The following is an 18,371-nucleotide window of genomic DNA, read 5'->3' as shown; positions in this document are numbered from 1 at the left end:
CTGAGGTAACTAGGCCAATAATATTTGAAAAGAATGTTGGTATGCGAGTGCTACTCTGAGTAAAAGCTCAATCCTAACCATGTCTACTCAAAAGTAAGTCTGACTAGAGTCAATGGGGCTTTCTTCCAGGAAAGTTAGCTAGGACTGCAGCCCAAGCCACCCTAATTCTAAAACCTTTCCACACTTCTGCTGTTCCTTACACTGGATGCTCTGGGTGTTAAGTAATGCAGATCCCACCAATGTGTATAAAATGCCTTCCATCCTACAATGCCTCCTAGTAACATTCCCAGGGTTGGCTTTACTGAGAATTCTGTTGTTCAAAATTTTGTAGTTTTTGGTTGCTTCAATATTTAAAAAATTATAAACCATTTTGGTTGCCTTGGCAGAATGGCAGTCACATAAATACGTTTAATGGATGAATGACTATGCCCACACTAAATCCATTTCATTACTACTTTTAATTTATGACCAGCCACATTTTCTATTAATGCCTGGCCCAAGCAGCAAGAGCAACTTTGCTGGCCACTTTCTTGATCTGGTACTGTAGGAGTATCTTTTAATCATAACCTTGCCAATGATACAATCTCACCTCCCATTTCAGCTTTGGCTTGTGTGCTTCCTCTCATTTTTACACAAATTTTTCAGCAAAGTGTAAATGCCTTCTCCTTAGCCTACATCTTTACTGCCCCGCCTTCCTCCACTCTACATAAGTCAATGTTTAATATGCCCTTACTTTATTTTACAACATTATTTTATTTAATAGTACCTTGAGCAGCACGTGCAGGAGGGGTGTGATAGAAAGAAAAACAATTAACAACAGCAAATCTTTACATCACTCATCAGCCAGGACCATTAGAGGAACTGTGTTGCCAAACCTCTATGTTGCAGATCTGTCTTCCTTTGCTTGGGGAGCAAGTGATGAAGTGGGAAACTAGGCCTCTAACATAATCATTCTATGGCTATGTTCCATTTTGAAAGCAATGTCCTAAACACTTGAGGTAAAAACCTAACACATTTTGACTGCTTTTTAATCTTGTTCATCTTTAAACAAACTCAGATTGAATGTCACAACCTGAATCTTACACAAGTAAGTCAACTGCCTCTCTTAGATTGTATCATGTAAAGGCACAGTTTAGTTTTTATGATCAAACATTTATTACTATTTACTTCATTTTGGGATGCCACGTTTAGTTGCACCTGGAGGAAAAGCCCACAAATTGCCCTGTCCAGCCTCGGTACAATCAATAGCGAGGAGGAGCTGCAAGCCACTGTCTAGACTTCGCATTAGTTTTCTTCCACAGTAAATGTAGGAAATATGACTATAACCTTTAAATACTTGTTTTCTTTTTTAATAAGTAAGAAAGTTAATCAGAATATGAGAGTGGGGCATGTGAGAGATTATCTGCTGCAGGTTCTATAAAATATGCTTGCCATTTATTGCACATAGCACTGGTTATATTATTTGTTAATGCATGATTATACTGGAAGGCTTTCTCATATCTGGCTTTGGCTCACCTATTTAATATAAATAATATCAACTGATAAGATTTAATGACTTATATTGTCTATCTTATATAAACATTATAAAGTTCGTTTTATCGAAATGAATGGTTTATTCAAATTTTGTTATATTTTGTAATGAATTGGTTTTGGACTATTTAGTGTAGTGATGTATTCATATGTTTTTGCTGTTTTGTTGTGAGTCGCTTTAAGGCATGCTTATAGGGGTAAGTGGCATACATTGGAAGAACCCTGCTGGCTCAGAAACTGTCTAGTGGCCACACAGATGCCTATTGGAAGTTCAGAAGCAAGACCTGAGACCAACAGCACCCTTTCCACTGATGATTCCCAGTAACCTCAATACTGCCTCTGACAGCAGAGATAGTACATAGACATCAAGGCACTAGTAGCCACTGATAAATTTATTCCTAATCCTCTTTTTAAAGCCACCCACACCAGTAACTACAACTACATTTTGGTGGTGTAGATTGTTGAATGGTCACTTTAAAATGTGAAGGTTCATTATTGCTTCACAAGTTGTGTATGTCTTTAAGGGCCAGGGCCAAGGCAAATAACGAGACCCAGTCTTACAGCTGTGAAACATAGCAGGTGCTGCTAGGTTGTGTTAATTAAGCTGTGTCAGCATTTGGGCATAGTATATAAGGAGCAGCACCTAGCTCCCTCATTACCCTGGGGGATGGGTTGGTGGTTGAGCCTGGTTTGTTGTTGATGTATTTAGTGTATAAGGAGTTTTTGTTTTTGTTATTAAAACCTTGTTTAAGTTATTTTTGAGTCTCTCCAGCAAGCTCTCTGCAGCGCTACTAAACTGCAAATAGCCATAGTTAATAATAAATTAATTTTATTTCAGCTGATTATATACCTGTGTGAAGAAGTACTTTCTTTTATATGTCTGTCCTGAATCCTCCAACATTTAGCTTCATTGGATGGGCCCAAATTAGTATGAAAGTGGGAGAAGAATGTCTCCCTATCCAATTTCTCCACACTATGAATAATCTTACACACCTTTACCATGTCCCTGTCACTCAACTTGTATTGTAAACTTCTCATGGGGGAGTTGCTGAAGCCTCTTGATCATTTTGGCTTTCCCTTTCTGAACCTTTTTGAACTCCACAATATCCTTTTAGAGGTGAGTCAACCACAAGTGTACACAGTATTCCGAATGCAGTTGCACCATAGATTTGTATAACAGCATTATGATATCAGCAGTTTTATTTTCAATTCCTTTCCTAATGATCCCTAGCATGGAATCTGCACTTTTCAGTTGCTGTTCACTGGGTCAACAACTTCAAGTTATCCGCTGTGGCCCCAAAATCTCATTTCTAGTGAGTCACCACCAATTCACAATTTTTTTGCCTCAGTGTGCATCACTTAACACTTCCTTACATTGAATTCTATTTGCCATTTTATGCACACTCACCCAATTTGGAGAGATCCTTCTGGAGCACCTTACAATCCCATTTTTGTTTTAAACACACTGAACGATTTGGTATCATTAACAAACTTTGCCACCTCACAACTCACCCCCTTAACTCTGTGCAAGTCAAAGAGAGAAGGCCCCAACATCAATCCTTGAGAAATTCTACTCTACATTCCTCTCCATTCTAACTTTCTGTTCCCTGTTTCTGAAACAGTTCCTGATGCATAAGAGACCTCTGCTCTTATTCCATGACTGCTGAGCTTACTCGGGAGTCTTTGGTGTGGTACTCTGTCAAAGGCTTTTTGAAAGCTGGAGTACACAATGTCTACTGGATCACCTCTATTTACATGCTAAAAGTTTATTGAGACACCGAGACAGGACTTACTCTTGGAAAAGCTATGGTGGTTCTTCTTCAGCAATACTTGCTTTCAATATGCTTGCTAATTCTATTTTTTAAGAATGCTTTCCCAGAACAAACTAATGGGCTTGTAACTTCCTGGATTCTTCCTCCCGCCCCAATCGCTGTTTAAAAATTGGCGTTACATTGGCCGCTTTCAATTTTTCAGATATGCAGTCTAATCTTAGGGAGAAGTTAGATATTTTGAATTATTTAAGAACTCTCATGTGGATGCCACCCAGACCCAGGGACTTGTCATTTTTTAATTCGTCAATAGAGCCTAGAAATCCATCTCTTTTCAACACTATTTGCCTCAGCTTCTCAGACCAGTGGTGTCACAGGGCCTATCCAACAGGTGGTCATGACACTCAGACAATCCCATTCGACATGGCACAGTACATCTTATAGATTCTGGTGGGAAAACAACTGCATTTGTTCAGAGATATACTGCAGTCTGAATACTGGGAAAATGCTACACAGAAATAGAGAGTGTTTGGAAGGGCCCAAGTCTTCAGCAGCTGACCAATAGAACGGCCCAGTTCACATGCAGTGCAAAGCCAAACCATAACTTGGCATGAGAAAGCAAACATGCAGGTTCCCAGAATGAAGATTGCAATGAAGCATTCCTCCCCGGTGCTGCTAAATGGCCCAAGCATTAACCACGATTTAGCTTAGCATTACATCTGTACATAAGTTTGAGGTTTGACTCCTCCATGCTAAGCTTCTGTTTGGCTTAGTGCTACATGTGAATTGGGTCATTATCTGTTCTATGCAGTTTCAGAACCCTATGAACTGCAGACTTATAAAGTTCCCTCTTTTGATTATGAAAATGAAATACTTTGTTACAATAGTCCTCTACACACTTGCTGGAAAGGAAGCTTCATTGAGTAGAGGCAATTTGGATCAGCGGCATATACTAATGTTGCTTTGTGAGCTCTTCCAATGTTCCTACCAATAAGGACCTTAAACCTCTTTTCCGAGCACGTTATATGCAAGTCTATAAACCTCATTTACTTCCATACAGCTTAATCAATTTTCTCTCAGGCCTGCAGATATGCTACTCATCGATTTCTACCCTCCTCCCGGAAATTCAAGTGTCTTGTACAACTGGGGACTCCGAATCCCTGGTGAAATTCAGTTGAGATACTGCTTGCAATGAAGAAAAACAAAATAAACTTTGGACGTGACGGTAGTGCTGAACACGTTTTGTTTTTAAACTCAGGTTTTTCCTCCCTGAAGCTTGCTCAGCAGCAGGCGAGTGCACATGATGTGAATGTTGTTGAGAGCCCAGCATGTGCCTAAGGGTTGCCCAGCTCATCTGCAATCCTCCTAGATGAGGATGCTGATTTAGTAAGTATGAAGAGCAAGTATCCATGGATGCACTTCCCTAATGCTGCCTGCTTAGTGCCTTTCAAGTTAAATTAACGAGGGTGATATTTTCTTTCAGCACAAACATATTGAGATTACGCTAAAGGTCACTGTGAAATTATATAAACTGTAAATTTATCAGTGTAATTAGTGCTCACTGCTCTATATGCGGGGGAGCCTACTGCAAGACTGAGGTCTCACAGGTGTCAGCAAGGAGCTAATTATAAACTCATTTCTGCAGAATTTGATATATATTAATTTAAGAGCCACGACCACTACCACACATGAGTTACATTGCTTACAGGGGGTAGTAGTTTTGCATACAAGTAGTTATCAGAGGCCAGCTAATGGGCATGTATGCTCATTAGAATGGGGCAGATATCCCAATCACAATCTCTCTCTCTCCCTCAAAAGGACTATCCTCACTTCCTATCCACACTGTGCTCTGGCACCATGGCTATATGAAGAGTTTCCCTGTTACCAAAAGAGGCAGAATTGTAGAACGTATGAAGCCACTGAAATGTTCTAAGCAGCCCTCTTCAGAGTTGCCATTAGGTTAACATAAATTCATGAGGGAGGCAGGTGGGTGAGTAGGCTACCTCCCATCATTCTCCAGCCTTCATTCTTATAATTTTCTCATTTAAAGGGGAAAATTTCTGCAGCAGGGAAGATTTCTGTTCAAGAATTTTAGAAATCTGGATTTTCCACATTTTGGAAACTGGCTAAGAGCTTCTGTCTTTGGCCCAACTGAGTAACTATTCATGAATCAAAATGTTTTTTCTCAGACTGTTGTTCTAAGTGGCACAACTAGTGACATGTGTTTTACTATCCTGAAAGCAGGAACCTATAGTGGAATTGGAGTGATATATTACATGGCTCTGATCCAATATGCTACTAGGTCATGGATATGAAATCTCCTTTGCTCATGGGACACAAGAAAGCATGTTCAAAAGGCTCTGCTTCTTCCATAAACAAGGACAAATATCCTAACTACTGAAATCTACTCTCCCACCCAAATCCCAAACCTTTCTTCATATCACACAAGGTTTTAAACGTAGCAGAAGTTGGGTGAAAAAGTGAACCTCACAATCTAGGTACAAAATACCACAGTTGCTTCCTGTAGAGAAAGATTTGGGGTGGAGTCGGGTCAGGAAAATGTGAAGACTTTATTGTTTTACCTGAACGGAGCTGTTTGATTCTGCCATTGCTAGTGGCTGTGTCCACAGGAAGAAAGTCTTTGAACCAGGATATTTCAGGGTCAGGGTTACCGCTGGCAGCACAGAGCATTGTAGCAGTGCGAGCCTTCTCTACTACCTTGAGCTGTGGACCCATGTCTATGGTTGGAAAGCCAGATGGGATCTGGTTCTCTGAAACACAATAGAAAGAGAATCATGTTACCAAGTAGCAATGGGACAAAATTCCAAAACAGGAAATTGGTTCGCAATATTGCAAGCACCAGCTAGTCAGTGCTGTGCACAGGTGACTCCTCTGGCAAACCTATTTTCCTAAGCTTGATCATGCAACTGTATGTAGATTGGGGTGAGTCCACGATTCCACAGCAGCTCACCCATTCAAACAATATATGACTGTATATATGACTCTCAAGCAATAAACATAGCAAAAATAGTGAAGAGGCAGCTCAAATCTCTGACAAGTATTTTTCATTTCAGTTTTCACTGAATTTTCCCCATGTTGTCCTGATCTTCCAAAGGCACATATGATTATTAAATGACTATGATGAACAAATGAATGTAAAATTAACAAGCCAAAGCAATTGCACCAATCCATGCCAGGGTGCACATTAAGAAGCTGCCAGAAACTCTCCCAGGCAATTGAAGATACCTGAGGCGTGCAGAAAATGAGCAATGTACACCCTGCCATGGCTTACTGCTCTATTATAAGATGAAAGTATCACTATGATGAACAGTTTGAAAAAAGAAAATTCAGCAGTGAGAGAAAAAGGCAATTCTATCTGCAGTAGCTGTACTACCCTTACAGGTAAGTGTAGCTGAGGCCATTATGAGGCCTGTACAGAAAACCCCCAAATGCTCCAGAGCAGCACTTCAGCAAATATCTCCTAAGCTCAGCACATTTCCTCACATCTTAGGCAAGATGTACTGTTCTCTGCTAAACATGAGTTGCAAGCAAGACAGACAAATATATGAGAAAAGTCAGAACACCATTTAAAAGCTTCTTAAAATACTAGAACCTCATTTATTCTCATGTCATCCTTTTGTTTGCAGATACTTAAGCAAAACTAGAGTGTTAGATCTCTTCTTACCAGCCAGTCCCACATCAGCTGGCGTTCTTATCTGGATATTTGAGCTATGGAAATCATTCCTTCCTACTGGATTAAGACAAACCTGTGCTTTTATAGACTACACAGTCAAGAATTCTACTCTTCCTTCCCACATGGTGGGTAGAAGAAGAGCAAATGGTCTGTGATTTTAGCAGCATGCACCAGCACATGCTGCGTGTTCACATTTAAAGCAACATTTAGTTGAAGTACGGTTTAAAGTGTTGTATGAACAAAGTCTAAGTGTTTTATACTTCTGTCCTTCATGTTAACTTCCTATGTCCAATCTGCATATTCATAATTTGCATAACATTTTAGTCCCTCCAGCCTTCTCCTCTATTTTGCTTATCTCTGAATGGTCAACCTATTTATAGGGCAAGGCAAAATTGTGCAAATAAGATATTTACATTTTATCAGGCATCCTTGTCTGGTATCTTCTCAAAAATCCACTTTGCAGAAGCTACTTTTTCCATATTAGGATTCCATAGCATGAGAGAACATCTGGTTTCTGACTTCGCAAAGTTAAGGGGCTATGGTGGGCATCTATAATTTTCAAAAGAAATACCCCCCCCCAAAGCAATTGAAGCTTAATAAGAGCCCAAGCCATTTCTTGTATGCAAAGTCTGGCATCCCTAGAAACCGCCTCTTCACTAGCAAACATAAAAGGGTTTTTGTGCAAAAGGTACCACTGAAAACTAGTTCTTTTTTATTTGCTCTCCATTGATTTTCAAAGACAAAAGGTACACAGAGCTTAACTGGAAAGACACCAGAGCTAGCATTCAAAAACAAGAAACAGCAGCACCAATACAACCACAACACACACTCCTCTACAGTACAAAATTAAACAAAAGCAGGGATATACAAGAGTATCACGAGACACAGCTTAGCTTGCAAAGGCATACACAAAGAATAGCAAACAAAAACAGTCTTTTGGAACTAGCCAAGTGTGCCTGAATTACAGCTGCACCTTTGCTGCCTGCAATATAAAATAGGTAGTTAATCCAGGGAGGCCAAACCCTCCAAGTGATCAAATTTAATCTCTAAGCCTTTTGCAGTCTTTCCCAGTTTGTATGTGAGACTATGTGAAGCAAAGACCCAGTGAATTAACGTAGTCCAATGTAGCCACTGTCAAGCTGCAGTAGAGAAAATACATGTTATCAGGACTTACTCATGGCAGCGACAGCTAAGCAGGACAAAGCGATGCAAAATAAGCATTACACATGGGCCTCCCCCTGCACCAAATTAAGCTCTTCCTACAATACTGCTGTTCATGACTAAGGGATGTTTCATGTGAACATTTTAAACAAGATGTTGGAGATGAAGTGAAACTGCCTCAAGTGGTCTTTCCTAATTTCTGGCAGTGATTAGCTTTGTGAGTTCGCTGACATCTCTCATACCACCTGTTGGAAAGCTCAGAAAGAAGAAGAGTTGAGCTGGAACATAAGGAACTCAACATGTAATGAGGACCTACTAAAGCAGCAGTGGGGGAACCTCCAGTCCACAGGTTTCAATAGGCCCACCAGGCCTCTCCATTTGACCCGCTAGGTTGTTTTGGCCAAACTATGCCCATCTGCTGTACACCTGACATCAGATAGGACATCTGGTGTGGGACAGGCATACAAATTGTCCTGGCTAGCTTAGTGAAGTCATTACAAAAAGATAGGAGACGTGAGCCACACCCACCTCTCAAACTTGATCTGGAATGGAAGGAAAGGTAAAGGTCAGGCCCACCAACTGGATTCAATTCTACACCCATGTGCCAAAGCACACACAAGTTGCAGCACAAAATTTATCAAGTGGTAATGGGTTTACCATATTGCTGCCACATAAACAGTTGTATGGTTCAGTTGGAAATCAAGAGACTGGGATGGAATCATATTCTCTTTAAATTAATTTGCTATTGCATCCGTACATCTGAGCCTGGATTCTGAAAGGTGAAATTAGGAGGAGGCCAGAGAACTCTTGCTCTTGGTGGTGTTGTTCTTTGGCAGTAAGGAGAGAAACACATTTCTGTTTTTAAACAAAGACTTATGGAAACTATTATTGCGATCTCTACTGTGGATGCAATTATTTTCAATCTGAGTGACAGTTCTTACCCATACCTGAATGATCTGCCAATTGTGTTTCTTCATTTTCATTAATAGAGAACATTAGTCAAGAGCATGCACCATGATGTGACAGATGCCTGTTAGACTGTTTTGACCCAGGTACAAAAGCCTTACAGGTCATTACAAATGGGTACCTGTGAACAAAAAATTCCCACCTCCACAAAAATCCCATTTATGTAAGCACATTTATCACAATCCTCTTTCAAAAATGTTAAAGAAAACTGCAAACATATTTATGGACATTTTTCATACTTTCTCAGTTTCTTTTTGTTTTAAGAGGAAAAGAGTTCTCTGCTTAACCAATAAAGACAGAGAGAAGTATTACTCCACATCTCTAAGAAAACGTGGACTGACAGCCCATAACCCTTCCTTACACATTGGATGCATCTTCAGAGGTTTAAAAATTTCTCAACATGCAGTGCAGAAATGCTGCCAATTGCCCATGGAATGAGATCTTCTCCTCCATGGGCAGCTTGCTTTTCTTCCATGCTGTGTGCTGTACTGTCGAGCTGATAGGGGGCTGGGGGGGGGGGGAAGGCCTGAGGAGAGGCCAGTGGACTTATTCTGCAGGCACACCCAAGATGTTCCACAATGCTGCTTTAAATTGTTAGGGTTTCGTAGCCCCTTTTGTAGCACAAACTGGTGTGTGAATGGGTGCATGCATGAGCATGCATTGGAGGTTTAATTAGAATTGGGGGAACTGGATGGGGAAAGAAATAGGGTGAGGTACACATCTCCAGACTTCATTTTAAAAAAGAAGTTCAAAAAGAAGGGGAGGTTTGTGGCTAACTCAAGGGTGTTCTGAACATGAAAAATTAAGCACCATGAAGTGGGTGGGGATTTTTTTTTACTCCCCCCCCCCCAAACTCCTCATTATTCCTCATGGGTGTTAGTATCTAGTAATAGTAATTTTAGTAGTATGCAACAAATTTATTCAGATTTCAAAAATCAGTTTCAGATTCCCCAAGATAAATAATGCAATCCCAAATGAGCTCTTTGGACATTTCTCTGATTAGGAATAAGGGCAAATTTCTGAATATTCACAGCTGGTAATATTATACAAGGTCCAGGTTCATTCCGTACTCTGAAGGTTAGTTATATATTCTTTCCTATAGGATGCTTGATTAATAAACAATCCCACATTTTTGTAGTTCCCAAATATCTATCATACTATAGTGTAGAAACTGTGTATGGACATATGGTATGAAAAACTGCAATATGCATAACAATTTGGAGACTCTTTAATACTGCTACTCAGATATTATGCATCAACATCAGAAAAACTGGGTTAATCCTTTGAATGCATTTAGATGAAAGACAAAAAGTTGTAGTCAGAACTAGTTCTACTTGAGTGCAGACTCATTGAAATTAATGAACCTAAGGTAGTCATGTTCATTAGTTTTAATGAGTATACTCTGAGTAGGGCTAGCATTAGACACAACCCAAAGTAATTACATGAAAAAACAATGACAGACCACTAGGCACACTGTGAATATACTTCAGGCTCTCACAAATAAAGGGTCAATCATACCATAGCAATCAGCTCATCTTTATATTGGCAGGAATGATGCAGATCAGAATAAGGAAAATGGTCAGTATTTTGAGTATTTAAGCTATCAAGATGCAAGAGAAATAAATTAAGAACTAAAAACCCAAGGAGGAAGGTAGGAAGTAGACTCAAGAAAATGCCTGACTATCTCAAAAATTTAAACAAATAACTTTCATGTCTGAAATTTTTGAGCCAAGTATTTTCCCCCTGGGTGGTTTTCCTCATTAGTCAGGAAAAAAACTACATTTATCAGTTTGTGCGAAGACCACTTACCTTTCTAAAAGGATCTATGCTGTAGTCGTCACATGCTTAGTAGGACTTAAAGGCCAAAAAATTACTTTTCTTTTTTTTAAGTTCCACTTGCATTCATTTTTAATTACTCCAAAAAGATAAGTGAGGGTACTACGGACCTGAGAACGCCTAATATGGAAAGGGTTGATAAATGACAATGGATAGTGCCACTTTGCCATGACAGAGGACAGTAGGAAAAGAACACAGGGTGTGGATAACAGACTGAGGGTAAGGGGAGATAGGAGTGCGATAAAACGAGGCTTTTAAAAGCAGCATAAGAGGCATTTGCCAGGTGCCATTTCCCTATCTCTTCACACCATGTCAGGAAAAGCTGTACTGTTTCCTTTCTGCTTGTCACACAACTGTCAAAATGCTCCCCTCAAACACTGCCTACACATTTGCAGGCTTCCAAGTTTTGTGCTATATACCATATTGATTCCATACTTGTGCAGAATATTTTTAAAGAAATTGCACAGAATATTTATCATTATCAACATATTCACTCAAAATATATTGTTGCTATTGGTATCCATCTGTCTCGAGAGAGCTCCTCTGGGGGTGATGACAAACAGCTGCATTAGCAGCATCAAAGTGACCTTCCCAGGGTGCAAGTCTGAGCAGTGTTTATGGAGGCTGCTGCCCAAACAACACAATTCTGCTTTTGACCTCACTGATGTGGTCCAAAGGAAAGCAGAGCAATACATTTGACACCAGCTTGGCTACATGAGTTGCAAGGCACCATCCAACCGTCTTAGGGACTCCACTCCAGATTTGTGAAAGGTTTACCCCTTAGTCTTTTCTTCTCCCAAAGATATCCCACAAGGCTTTAGGATCAGAGTTTTCCTTCTCCTAGATGGGCTAACTTTCCAGGTGAATGAATGAATGAACACCTCATGACATGCTTTCCCTCCATATTCAGCTTCATATTCCTTTATATCAAGTTAGGGAAGTTATTCTCTAGATAAAATCTACGGTACTTAGTGAAGATCTACATGTGCTCACACTAAGATTTAGAACAACCTTCTGAGGATTGCAGCCAAGCTTAAGTGCCTTTCTGTTTTCCCACAAGCTTCTGAATATTTTGTTATGGAGCATTTTTAGTTTAATTAGAATGGTATGTTATTACTGTTGCTTTTTATACTTACCATTTGTTTTGTTTTGATCGTTTGTATACCACTCTGAATGTTTTAACAGAAAATAAGTTATTATGCTCTAGATAAATGAGATAATTTATAACATTTTGAGAAACTAAAACATTTGTTAATGGGAGGTTCAAGCTTCTAAAATGCCAACACACATTACACTCCACTCCTTCTGTTTGCTGAATATATAGCCTTAAGCTGGTGACATGATGCTGTTGCTCAATTAAGGCCAGGCAATCAAGAGCAGTAGAGCAGATCAAAGGCCAGAGGAATGACTACAGTTTATGTGGCAAGAGGTCCAGTGCTGGTCAGGCATGACTACAACTGAACTAAGAGATTTCTATGAACAATTTGCAGGGGTGAGAACAGTGACTCTTAAAAAATAATAATAATAGCACATGTTGGCAGGGAAGTGTAGTAAAGCAAGTAATGCATGCGTAGGTGATATACTACGGTCTTGAGGGGAACAAGTGAGGGCCTGTTCCTGCCAAAGCCAAGCACACCTCAAGAGTACCCAAGAACCAAAAGGAGAGGTCCATAAAACAAGGACTTCAAAAACAACTTAACATCAACCATGTGGAAGGCAAATAATTCAGGTTACTCCTAGCAACAGAAATACATAGCAGCTTCTAATGACAGCCCCGCCAACAGACTGTGATGTGGCACTCCGAAGGGACACACCGAAGGTACATTTTCAAAATGCTCCATTCTCAGGGAAATAAGAAGCTTTTAAGAGGATCCTCTCTAGGGAATTTAACCACATGAAACAACAGACAAGAGCAGAACATAAACAAATATTTGGTACTTGAAAAATACCTAAAGCGTAAATGTTCACACACACAAAAATCATGAGTCTGCCCAAACTTCTAAAGACTTATTGCATTTAAAAAAACATATAAAAAATCCAACACCAATAAAGAACAAATTGGCAAATCAAAAGAAGACGAGATTGTTAATAGGAAATACACCCTTAGTCTTTTAAGTGCCCCTAAACTAATTCTCTAGATGGTAGGAAATGGCTCGCACTATAATTGTCTCGTGCTTTTCTACTGCAGCATTCAATTCTGGTCATATTCTGGACAAAAATATAATGGACAGGTTGACTCAACAAGGAGGCAATTTTAATGTTCCTAAATGAAAAATGGGAAGCCATAAGACAGGAGTGGGAAATAATTTTCTGCCCAATGGTTACATTCCCTCATGGACAACTTTTGGGCCTTGCCTGTAGTAAATGGGGCCAGAGGGTAATAACAACACCACTGCTCAGTTCAATGGCATGCTAAATTAGTCATATTCCCCAGAATCTGCACTGTGTGCCTTTTAGGTACTGAGCTGACTTCATAGTATTGATGCTGACAATAATGGCTTGGGGCTCAAGTACCTGACCGACTACCTCTCCTGGTATGTGCCAGCTTGACAATTCAGATCACTGGCCAAGGGCTTCTTGTGTTGCTGCCTATAGGCTAAGTCTGAGGAGCAGTTTCCCAAGCTAGGGCCTTCTCTGCTGTGGCACCCTCTTTATGGAACTCCCTATCTCTGTAGGTGTGTCAGGTATCATTTTTATTTCAGTTTCACTTGTTACTTAAGATGCACTTATTCAAGTGGGACTTTTAAAGTTGTTTCACACTGGTCCTTGAGACCTTTGATTTACTGAATGGTTGATTAGTCATATTAAGAGAGCCAGTGTGGCATAAGGATTAGAATGTTGGACTAGGACCTGGGAGAAAGAGAGCAAGGTTTGAATCTCCAGTCAGCCATGAAGCTCGCTAGGTGACCTTGGGTCAGCCACCATCTCTTAGCCTAGCCTACCTCACAGGGTTGTTGTGAGGATGAAATGGGGAGGAGGAGAACCATGTACACCACCTTGATATCTTTTGGGAAATAAAGGTGGTATATAAATGTAATAAATCCAAATATTATCCCACTGTTGTTTGGAGCAGATTTTAAGATTGTTCTTACTGACTGATGTGGTTCTGTATTTGGTTCTATTTGTAAACCATGCTGTCATATTGTTATGAAGAGTGGTAGATAAATGAAATAATAAATATATATCACATTATTTAACTGAATAATATAGCCCTCCACTATAGCATATCAAGTTCAAATCTTGTGCTATTGCACTATGAGGCTGCATCTTCATTCCTGCTTGCTCATATAGACTTTCTGCAGTTTGAATTTCATTTTCATTCAAGCTAATCCATCTTAACCCTCTAATTACAAATCACTGTGTAGTATCAAGTTATAAGCGTGAAAATGAACGACATCTGCTAATCCTCTCTCAACAAATTTCTTATAGCTCTATGCTCTGTGCATCAAATATTTATTGCAGTATTTTCTAAGACCCCCATATGCAACAAGAGGGTAATAGCCTTTTGGCAAACTGTCAAGAGAAATACTAGACAAATCACCTGTGGCTGTTCACTCTCTTGAGGTTATGAATACTATTTTTACATTACCAGATTTGTATTTCATCCGCCCCTCCCCACTACAAAGCAGTAGAGCTATGATCTAGCCAAGGAAATCATCAAAATCTAGCAAAAGGAGAGTGTTATCTTCACTGCCAGGAAACTGCTATTTAACCTTATTAGTAGTACTAACTACTGGATATTAATTAGCAGCATTAACTACTGAATATTAATTATCCAGCAGTGGATAATACTGGATTATTAATTATCTAAAATTTACAAACCTCTGATACCTTTTCAACCATGAAGCTTGACTGGCTGGTGAGCCTCTATTTTTCATTATCTGATATAGCTGCTCTTCTAAGAGGCAGCAGAAGCTCTAGGGACAGCAAGCAAGTATGTCGGTACTAATTTCAGCTCTCCTATTTCACCTTTTTTGCCATCAGGCAAGGCAGAGGCTTTCCTCTTTCCCATTGTTACAAACATGTCAACAGAATTATACAGCACAACACAGACTAACAACATTTGAGACCCCCAGCTTTTCTACACACCAAAAGACAAACATACAGTTTAGGTTTGTTTAATATTAGGCAACCAAATGAAGTATTTATGTAGTAATTGATTTTCAGAAAGGCCAACTTCTGTTCTTGTGGTTTTAATTAAAAATATTTTAAAAAGAAAATATATGAAATCACACTGTTTCATTAAAATGACTGGTTGGATGAATACACAAGGAAAACAGAAGTTAGAGAAATTCTTAACATTACTTATGTCTGTCCTCCTGCAAAAGAAATGATTGGGAGCTATTCATGCTTTTATATACTTTAATGCAGAAATCTCCTTTAGATGCAATATTATGCATAAATGTGGTTTCTAAAGTTGACAATGGCCTGGTTTATACATTAGAATCATAGAATCATAGAATCCTAGAGTTGGAAGAGACCACAAGGGCCATCGAGTCCAACCCCCTGCCAAGCAGGAAACACCATCAGAGCACTCCTGACATATGGTTGTCAAGCCTCTGCTTAAAGACCTCCAAAGGAGGAGACTCCACCACACTCCTTGGCAGCAAATTCCACTGTCAAACAGCTCTTACTGTCAGGAAGTTCTTCCTAATGTTTAGGTGGAATCTTCTTTCTTGTAGTTTGGATCCATTGCTCCGTGTCCGCTTCTCTGGAGCAGCAGAAAACAACCTTTCTCCCTCCTCTATGTGACATCCTTTTATATATTGGAACATGGCTATCATATCACCCCTTAACCTCCTCTTCTCCAGGCTAAACATGCCCAGCTCCCTTAGCCGTTCCTCATAAGGCATCGTTTCCAGGCCTTTGACCATTTTGGTTGCCCTCCTCTGGACACGTTCCAGTTTGTCAGTGTCCTTCTTGAACTGTGGTGCCCAGAACTGGACACAGTACTCCAGGTGAGGTCTGACCAGAGCAGAATACAGTGGCACTATTACTTCCCTTGATCTAGATGCTATACTCCTATTGATGCAGCCCAGAATTGCATTGGCTTTTTTAGCTGCTGCGTCACACTGTTGGCTCATGTCAAGTTTGTGGTCAACCAAGACTCCTAGATCCTTTTCACATGTACTGCTCTCAAGCCAGGTGTCCCCCATCTTGTATTTGTGCCTCTCATTTTTTTTGCCCAAGTGCAATACTTTACATTTCTCCCTGTTAAAATTCATCTTGTTTGTTTTTGCCCAGTTCTCTAATCTGTCAAGGTCGTTTTGAAGTGTGATCCTGTCCTCTGGGGTGTTAGCCACCCCTCCCAGTTTGGTGTCATCTGCAAATTTGATCAGGATGCCCTTGAGTCCATCATCCAAGTCGTTGATAAAGATGTTGAATAAGACCGGGCCCAAGACAGAACCCTGTGGCACCCCACTAGTCACTCTTCTCCAGGATGAAGAGGAACCATTGATGAGCACTCTTTGGGTTCGGTCAGTCATCCAGTTACAAATCCACTGAGTGGTAGCATAGTCAAGACCACATTTTACCAGTTTCTTTACAAGAATATCATGGGGCACCTTGTCAAATGCCTTGCTGAAATCAAGGTAGGCTACATCCACTGCGTTCCCTTCATCTACCAGGCTTGTAATTCTGTCAAAAACGAGATCAGGTTAGTCTGACATTAGACTAATTCATGGCTTGTTCAGCTACAGTGTGGTTTGTTCCAGTGTCTGAACTCAGCCCAGCAGACTAACCATGATTTGTTTTCTGGTAACAAATCACAACGTGAAGCTGTGGTTCTGTGCTGCTTATTTATGAACAGAAGTGACCAGAGGAGGAGTAACTGCTGGGAGCAGTGCAGCAAGAAGAAATGCAATGGTACACCTGCATCTGCTGCATTCATCTGCCCCAGCTGCAACAAAACGTGACTTTCCTATATTGCTCCAGCAGGCACTGTAACTATCCAACAGTTTGACTTTGCTCCCGAAGGTGCACTCTTCCTTTGTCTCCCAAGACAGACAGACACCAACCACACTTATTTTTACTATGGTTTGGTGTTATGTCCTAACACAACAGTCTTGCTTAAGCATGTATTGTTTGACCACCCTACTATAGATACTTGCCAAGCTACAGGGGTGTGAGGCAAGAACAACTGGAAAACAAACCAAGCTTTGGAGAAACCAGCCATGGCTCGTTTGCTTGTCTGCTTGTTTGAACAAAACATAGTTAAAAGAAATCATGATTCCATGGAAAGAATACACATGGAAGTATTATATCAGAATTACCCATGCTACCTTTTCAGGATCCACTTGATCATATCCTAAATTTCTGCTTTCCTGCAAATCATCCAGCAATAGACAAGTTACAAACAATTAGGATATGCATATGTTTATATGCGAGACAGTGAAAGTGTAAGCAAAATCCATCAGGACAGCTTTGCTACTTCTCTTAAACTTGAGAGGGCAGTTTTTGTAATATAAGTGGGATGTACTCAGAGGTGAACTTCTTAAAATAAAAGTATGCAGTTGTACCAATTCTGAACCAGTTGCAAAATTTTGCATTCATATGACATTTGGTAGTGAAAGAGTACACATACGTAGCAAAACTGCACTGGAATGGATTATCCATTTAACTTTCCACAGATGATCATAAGCAGAATACAACAGTGATCTAGAATGCCTGGAAATAAATCCACAAACTTCTCCAGATCTTCAGTGCCCTAGTAAGTGATTTGTAGCACATCAGCTGGAAGCTTTCTTGCCTGGTGCTTGGAGATGATTCTTACTCATCACAAACTACTAGATGACTGTCTATTTTAAAACCCAATCTAAGGTTCCATTTGTAGGCTTATCTTTTGAACAGAGATGACCCATAAAAAGCAAATATGGTGGTTTTGGTAAAAAATCCAAAATCCACAACTGGGCAATATATTTATCACAGGACTAATAAAAATGTCATATAATAGTAGCAGAACTATTCATTAGGAAATATGATACACAATGTAGGTATGGGGAAGGAAAAAACAAGAACCAAAATTAGGCTGGATATTGTAGTCATAAGGTCAGCTTGTAAACTCATTTCCAAGATAATAGATTGCAGGCTGAATAAGTCTCTGATAATGACTGCAGATATGAGGTTACGGTACATACTAGGATTCTGTGATTTAAAAAAAGCAATAACTACTTCCTATTTTTGAAAACAAAACTCCAGGTGTTACCTAGATCTGTCCAACACCTTAAATGAAACACATAGGTTCCTAATTAGCAGAATAAAAGACAAATATAGCAGCATTATCAAAACTAGAGATTAGTTTTGAAGGTGTACTGGACAAAAACAAAATATACAGTATCAAAAAACATAGTGTCAAATGGTTAGCAGGGATAAAGCTGTCCAATCCAAAGTCCATTTTCAGTTGGTAGCAAATTGTC

General features: G+C 39.8%; 1 protein-coding gene and 1 long non-coding RNA gene across 13 annotated transcripts in view; both read right to left on the bottom strand.

Moving 5' to 3' along the window:
- Positions 1 to 18,371, bottom strand: part of PTPRF (protein tyrosine phosphatase receptor type F) — a 478,572-nt gene that overhangs the window by 97,038 nt on the left and 363,163 nt on the right. For all 12 annotated transcript variants that reach the window (XM_081195232.1, XM_081195228.1, XM_081195234.1 and 9 more), the window contains exon 6: positions 5,882 to 6,070. In XM_081195232.1, coding sequence (XP_081051358.1) covers positions 5,882 to 6,070 — 189 coding nt within the window. The remainder of the gene's footprint in view (positions 1 to 5,881; positions 6,071 to 18,371) is intronic.
- The window catches only part of LOC308587585, a 440,103-nt gene that overhangs the window by 97,762 nt on the left and 323,970 nt on the right, over positions 1 to 18,371 (bottom strand). The window lies entirely within an intron of this gene.

This window comes from Podarcis bocagei (assembly GCF_964188305.1).
Source record: "Podarcis bocagei genome assembly, chromosome: 5".
NCBI classification, from domain to species: domain Eukaryota; kingdom Metazoa; phylum Chordata; class Lepidosauria; order Squamata; family Lacertidae; genus Podarcis; species Podarcis bocagei.
Note: the sequence above shows the minus strand (reverse complement) of the source record. Positions and strands in the feature narration are given on the sequence as shown.